The sequence below is a fragment of the Tupaia chinensis genome, unplaced genomic scaffold (genome assembly GCF_000334495.1).
Source record: "Tupaia chinensis unplaced genomic scaffold, TupChi_1.0 Scaffold138665_1, whole genome shotgun sequence".
NCBI classification, from domain to species: domain Eukaryota; kingdom Metazoa; phylum Chordata; class Mammalia; order Scandentia; family Tupaiidae; genus Tupaia; species Tupaia belangeri.
The window spans coordinates 1,629,806-1,634,635 of record NW_006198557.1 but is presented as its reverse complement, the minus strand read 5'-3'; the positions used below and the strand labels follow the sequence as shown (position 1 = coordinate 1,634,635).

At 47.0% G+C, this 4,830-nt stretch overlaps 1 protein-coding gene across 4 annotated transcripts in view; it reads right to left on the bottom strand.

The window, feature by feature from the left end:
* The window catches only part of ZNF699 (zinc finger protein 699), a 10,278-nt gene extending 6,189 nt beyond the window's left edge, over window positions 1–4,089 (bottom strand). The window contains exons 1-4 of one of the 4 annotated variants that reach the window (XM_027765547.1): window positions 3,851–4,089; window positions 3,493–3,582; window positions 2,361–2,400; window positions 1,101–1,153 (exon numbers count right to left, since the gene is read on the bottom strand). In XM_027765547.1, the coding sequence (XP_027621348.1) occupies window positions 1,101–1,153; window positions 2,361–2,376 (69 nt within the window). In that variant the 5' untranslated portion in view covers window positions 2,377–2,400; window positions 3,493–3,582; window positions 3,851–4,089. The other 3 variants (XM_027765548.1, XM_027765546.1, XM_027765549.1) reach the window with 3 other exon arrangements.
* Between the last annotated feature and the right edge of the window lie 741 nt (window positions 4,090–4,830).

Genomic DNA, 4,830 nt, shown 5'->3' with positions numbered 1-4,830 from the left:
AAATAATGAAAAAAAAAAATTAAAAAATTCCTTTAAAAAAAAAAAAAAAAAAGGAAGCGTGAAGCTGACAGCACTGGGGTACTGAGAGTCCACAGCAAGTTGGGAAGATGCTGTGTCCTCCCAGCATGCACTCTAAGATTCAGTGTTCTGATCCCTTTCCCTTTCTACCCACACATTTCCTGACTGACCTAACCTCGCCTCGTAGCTTTAACAGTTGTAAAACATGACACATTTTTCTCTCTGCAATTTGATGGTAATTAAATAGGAAAAACTGAATGTTTTTCCTACTCTGTTACACAGTCACTTAATGTAACACAGAATGCTTCTGACACCAGATATGTGGGGGGGGGGGGGTTTTCCCACACACCAAGCAACTCTCCAGCAGATGCCAGCTGGCTGTCCTGTAATTCTGATGCTATTTACTTGAAGACAGTGTCAGATCCCACACGTTGAGGCTTCAGTCCCATAAAACTGCCCCCCCTTTCAGAGGCCAGTTGCAAGTATTGCCAACTATGTTTCTGACCAACTGAGTATAAACTGGGGCTCTCGTGACCTCTTCCTTGGGTTTGATTAATCTGTTAGGAACAGCCAAATGAAATCCTGAAAGGAGAATGGAGGAGCAGGGACCACTTGGCCATCTCCCTTAGGGGGTGACTTCTCACTTTCCCTCTCTGTCTCTCTCCTGCATTGCATGTGCCTTGTGGCAAAACAAAACAAAACAACAGTGAGGGAATGGGGACTTTGCCCTTACCCCATCCCTCACAGACAAGAGGCCCAGGAGCCTGCACAGGCACAACCTAAAAGCCAGGCCCCACGTGCCCATGGCACACAGGCTGAATCTGGCCTGCCACCTGTCTGTGTAAATAAAGTTTTATCAGAACACAGTCAAACATATGTATGTATCATTTATGGCTGCTTTTGTGCTAAAATGGCAGCGTTGACTTGCAATGGAAACGCTAAGGCCTTCTGAGCCTGAAATATTCGTACTTAACTGTGTGGTCCAATACAGAAACAGATTTCCAACCTCTGCCCTAAAGCAATCAGAATGAGACCTGGAGAAATAGGAATATTATTTTACAGAATCATTGCCTTTTACTTACCTGTATCATAGTTTTCTGTAGCTCAGCAGTTGTTTTTGCTTCCCCCATGTTCCCTGAAGAGAAAGATGGAAAAGTTAGAGGTAAAATGGAAGAAGACATGTGAAACTAGACAGACCTCCCCACAGTTCCCACACTCGTGAGCCTGGATACCACAGCACATCAGTTATGAGTGACAACTCTCCTCAAAACACGTATGCACGCACGCCCCAGGGCACCCAAGCAAACACGTCCTTATCTTGCACAACCTCATCACCTTTAGAGCTACAAAACAGAGCTCTAATCCTTGCTTATCTTAAAGAAGAGGGTTAGGTGGGGCAGTGGTTAAGGTTCTGGACTTGTACATGGCCAACCATGGTTCTAGTCCCGGACCTGGTGGTTGCTTTCTCACTCACTCTTGTTCTCTCTCTTTTTTTTCTCTCTTTTTCTCTTTCTGTTTCTCTCTAGTGAGCACATATGCCCTATAGCAAATTTTAAAAATAATAATAAAAATAAAATAATAACTGTTGGACCAGGGGGTGTTATGGTGGTTAATGCACTGAATCCCACATGACCAACAACGCAGTCCAAGAAAGCCCTGATGTATTCAGGCTTCTGGAGGGCTCCCGCTCCCAATAACGAGGAGCTGCTCCTCCTGACTAAACCCTGTATCTCTGCCAAGGATGTTTCTCTCTCCTGCTCCTTCGTTTTATATTTATGTAGGTAATATGACCCCCGCTCTATTATATGCAAGCATGAGGAAGAAAGCACTGAAAAAGACAGACAAATCCTGAAGTGCATTGATACTATAATCTTTTGGGTTAGGAGAGTGAACTATATCAGGTGTGGGTTCCTATAAAAATGCAGTACATTGTAAGGATAAGGAGATGCATATATTTATGTTTAACAAGCCAGGACTAGTTATGTAGCAGGGTGGAAAAAAAATAACTTTCAGATAACACTGGAAACCCACAGATAGTTCAGTATATATTTTCCTATTTACAAGTATCATCAACTCCCAGAAGTAGAAAATAAAATCACTACGAATGGACTGTTGAGGTACGAGATTGGGAAAGAAGCAGCACAATGTTTCGAAAGAAAAAGAGGTGGCCCAGACCCAGTGGCACAAGGAGTAGGGTGCCGCTGTGCAAAGCTGGGGCCACTCAGGAGCCCTAGGGTCAGGTCCTGCACTAACCTGAACAGACCAGACATAGTAGCACACTTCTGTAATCCTAACCAGAAGGCTGGGGAGATCATGACATAACCGGACCCTACCAAAAATACCTATTTGTGTGTCCATTTTGTTCAGTCCTCTTGTCTTTCGCTTTAAAAAAAAAAATAGTTTAAAATTAGCAAAATTAAAAACTGTAAACAGTCCGGCCAGCAGATGGTGTGATGGTTAAGGCACTGGATCCCACACAGCTAACTCCATAATTGGAGTCCCAGACCCGGCAGCTTGAGAATCACACTGGGCACATGTGTGTGCATGCCCAAAATTCCGAGAATGGAACAGAAGGGAATAGAGGAAAAGGGATCACGGTGTGGCCAACCCAAGGAAAATTACATGATTCATCCACTTAGACGTAAACCCATCACTAATCTATTTCAATATCCATTGATGTTAATAATTTAGTCCACTAGGACAAGAGGGAAAAGATTTTATTAGGGAAAAATGCATACCTACAAACACCTACAGCAAACATCCAATTTAATGGTGAAATGGTAGGATATGAAGGGTCTTCAAAGAGATGTGGAAAATGCAGAGTATGAAAAAAATGCATAGATTCCAGTTTTTTTACACCAAAACTCATGTTTTAATCCCATTTTCTTCCACACACTTTTTGATGTGCCCTCCTAGCTCCTGAGTTCAGAAACAAGGCAAGGAAGGATGCGGAGTATATGCTGTTCCACACGGAATGGGAAGTGCTGGCAAGTGCAGTAAATAAAAAGAAATGGACAATGTAACGAATAAACTGTAACGAATAAGTTCTGTGTAAAAATGTACCAAACCGACAGCTAAATGATTCTGTGTCACTTTATTGATTAAAATGTACTCATCCTGGAGACAGGTTACAAAGTATTTAACAGTCCCTGCATTTTCAGGGACCTGGATATAATGTATCAAACTGGAGCCACGGAAAGTAAAATTCACAGCGGCCGGCAGGTGGCGTGGTGGTTAAGGGCGCTGGACTCCACAGGCTCACCCCGGTTCCGGACCTGGGGGCTTTCTTACTTTCCCTTCCTCTCTCTCTCTTCCTCTCTCTGGTCAAATTAAAAAGCAAATACAGCTAAATAAAATCATTTCTTTTTTTTTTTTTTTTTAAAACCCTTTGGAAAGTAAAATTCACAGTCTCAGGCCTAAGGACACGAGCGAGCGGTGGGGACCGAACGGAGGCTCATGTCACCCGGTGCTCACCCAAGTCGCCCAAATCCACAGATCCGCGCCGAGAGCAGGACGTGGAGCCCCTCGTCCCCGTGACCCGAATGGCTGAGATGCTTTTCCTTTCTGCAAAGAGAGCAAAGGCTGCTTTTGGAGACCGATGACCCGGGACAGTGGTTCTGCCACTCCAGCCTGCATCCGAGCCATCCCGGTGACGACCCGGGTACAGGCGGGGTGGCTGGGGCTCCCCGAAGGGGCCCCGGACGACCGCGGGCGCGGGGACCGGGCAGCAGCCGGGAGAGCGACCCCAGAGGCTGGCCGTGACCCCCGGCCTCCAGCCGGAGCCCTCCGCCTTCTGCGGGCCGCTAGGACGCGGACTGAGGCAGAAATTTACCTCAGAGGAGGCTGGAGGCGCAAGGTGACATGGCGGCAGACCCGCGCTCCTGCTTCCGGTGTCGAGTGGCGTCCCGCGCAAGGGGCGGGGCCTTGGTGGGGCCGGGGTGACGTCAGTCGGTGGGGGCAAAGGCCCAATTCAGCCAGGAGCTGAGCAGGAGTGGCGATTTACAGACGTTGGGGCAGACTAGACCAGAACCGTGGGTGGGCCTGGAGCGGGGCCGGCTACTCTCGGCCTGCGGCGTGGGGCGGGGCTTTTAAGTACTCCGAGGGGCGGGTCTAAAAGGGTGACGAAATCGAGGGGCGGGGCTTCAGGGGGCGGGACAAAGCTAGGGGCGGGGCTTGAATGACAGCCTAGGCGTGGAATCTAGGTTAGGGCCTCGATCGGTCCACGTGGGCTAAGGAATAGGATGTTCATCAGTGGCACGTTGACCTAGCCTCCTTTGCTATAACCCTGTTCACAGGGCGGCGTGCTTAAAACTAAGGCTATTGATCTATGCTATAAACTCTTGCTTTCCATTAGTCAATCCTCTTTAGGCATTTAGTTTATTCCTTTCATTATTTCACTGATTATTCGTGTAGAGGGAAGATGATCTTTTTTTTAAAGACATTTTTCTTAAAAGAATTTTTTTTTTTTTGGAGGGTTTTTGCTATAGGGCACATGCACTCCCCAGAAAGACAGAGACAGAGAGACAGAAAGCATGAAATCACCCCCCAAGGGGGATGGCCATACCCTTCTCCTCCATTCTCTCAGGATCTTGGGCACACACGCACACGCGCCCAGCATGAGTTTAAGCCACTGGGCCTGGGACTCGAACCGCGGTCAACTACATGGGAGTCCAGCGGCATAGCCATTACACCAACTGCTGGTCCCAACAATTATTTTATTTAACTTTACTTATTTTAATTTGACAAGTGAAGGACAGAGAGAGAGAGAGAAAGCGAGAAAGCAAACTGCCAGACCTGGGACTTGAACGACTG